The following is a 1558-nucleotide window of genomic DNA, read 5'->3' on the forward strand; positions in this document are numbered from 1 at the left end:
CCCAACAGATGGCCATCCAGCCTCTGATTCACAGAATCTAGAGTTGTATGAGACCCCAAGGGCCATTCAGTCTAACCCCCTTCTGCTAAGTCAGAAGACACACAGAGCCCTCCCAACAGATGGCCATCCAGCCTCTGATTCACAGAATCTAGAGTTGTAAGGGACCCCAAGGGCCATTCAGTCTAACCCCCTTCTGCTAAGTCAGAAGACACAATCAGAGCCCTCCCAACAGATAGCCATCCAGTCTCTGATTCACAGAATCTAGAGTGGTAAGAGACCCCAAGGGCCATTCAGTCCAACCCCATTCTGATAATCAAAGACCTCCTGACAGATGACCATCCGCCTTCCATTTAAAGGACTCCCAAGGCAGTGAGTTCCACTGTTGAACAGATCTTACGGTCAGACAACCAGGATTTGAAAACACTCTGGAGTGAGAAGGGCGGAGTGCAAGTATGGGAAATAATAAATCCTAATGTTCAGGTGAAATCTCCTGAACCCGTTGCTCTGAATCCTCATTGGCCAAAGGGGTAGAAAATAAGCCTGCTGCCTCTTCCTTATGACATGAATCACAGACCTTAAGGAGTTGCAATTCCCATCGTCCCGAGCACAATGGGTGATTTCATGGGGCGTTCTTGAGCAAGAGAGCGTCTTGCTGATCCCTTCCTCCCCAAATATTGCCTACTGCAACAGTTCCCATAACCCTATGTGATACAGTTTTCCCCATCAAGACCCAATCCTGGGAATATATAGGTTGCACCCCACAATTTAACAGGAAATAACATTTTCACACCAGGAACAGAATTTCAAAAAATTTGCTCCATAGTGTAATTGTTTCGATCTGAGAACTACAAAGTTGGAAGAGACTCCAACTTAAGAACTGAAAAATCAGGAGCGAATGAATGGGAATTGTAGAGTCGTTCTTATAGGGTCCTACAGTTGGAAGTGGCCTCCAAGTGCCGTCGCGTTCAACACTATCAAAGCCCTCCTGACAGATGGCCGTCCAGCCTCTGCTTCTTGTTCTTGGAATTCATGCACAATAAGGGATCGTCGATCAACCGGTTCAACCCCTCACAGATCTTCTTCAAACGTGGTTGGTAAGGCTCTCCGGGACTGTAGGCTCGAACGAGGAGCTCTGGGTCGGCGAAATGGTCAAAGACGTGGTGGATCCTCCCGTGGGACTTGGGCGTCAGGTGCTTCTCCACCAGCTTGAGCAGCAAATCCCAGCACTCGTGGAGGATCTTGGCCAGGACGGCCTTCTCGAAGGTGAGGTCCACCTCGTGGAAGCTGATGGCGGTCATGGCGCCTTGGTGGAGCTTCTGTTCAACCATTTCACAGCTCCCTGCTTGAGCGGTGATGGCATGATCGTCAGCATAGATGACACTCTCTGTCCCTTCTGGCAATGGCTGGTCATTTGTGTCAATGTAAAACATTAGAAATCGGCTGGTTCTCCTTGTAATAGCCAGTAAGAGCACCTAAAGCTTCAGATAGCTTCTGTTCAGCCATTTCAAAGCTCCCTGATTGAGCGGTGATGGCATGATCGTCAGCATAGATGACACTC

At 48.8% G+C, this 1558-nt stretch overlaps 1 protein-coding gene across 1 annotated transcript; it reads right to left on the minus strand.

The window, feature by feature from the left end:
* Positions 1–974: 974 nt before the first annotated feature.
* LOC137097749 (tumor necrosis factor alpha-induced protein 8-like protein 2) lies at positions 975–1316 on the minus strand. The gene has a single exon (XM_067472666.1). The coding sequence runs from the start codon at positions 1296–1298 to the stop codon at positions 975–977; it is 324 nt and encodes a 107-aa protein (XP_067328767.1). The 5' UTR covers positions 1299–1316.
* Positions 1317–1558: the final 242 nt, after the last annotated feature.

This window comes from Anolis sagrei, chromosome 12 (genome assembly GCF_037176765.1).
Source record: "Anolis sagrei isolate rAnoSag1 chromosome 12, rAnoSag1.mat, whole genome shotgun sequence".
Taxonomy (NCBI): domain Eukaryota; kingdom Metazoa; phylum Chordata; class Lepidosauria; order Squamata; family Dactyloidae; genus Anolis; species Anolis sagrei.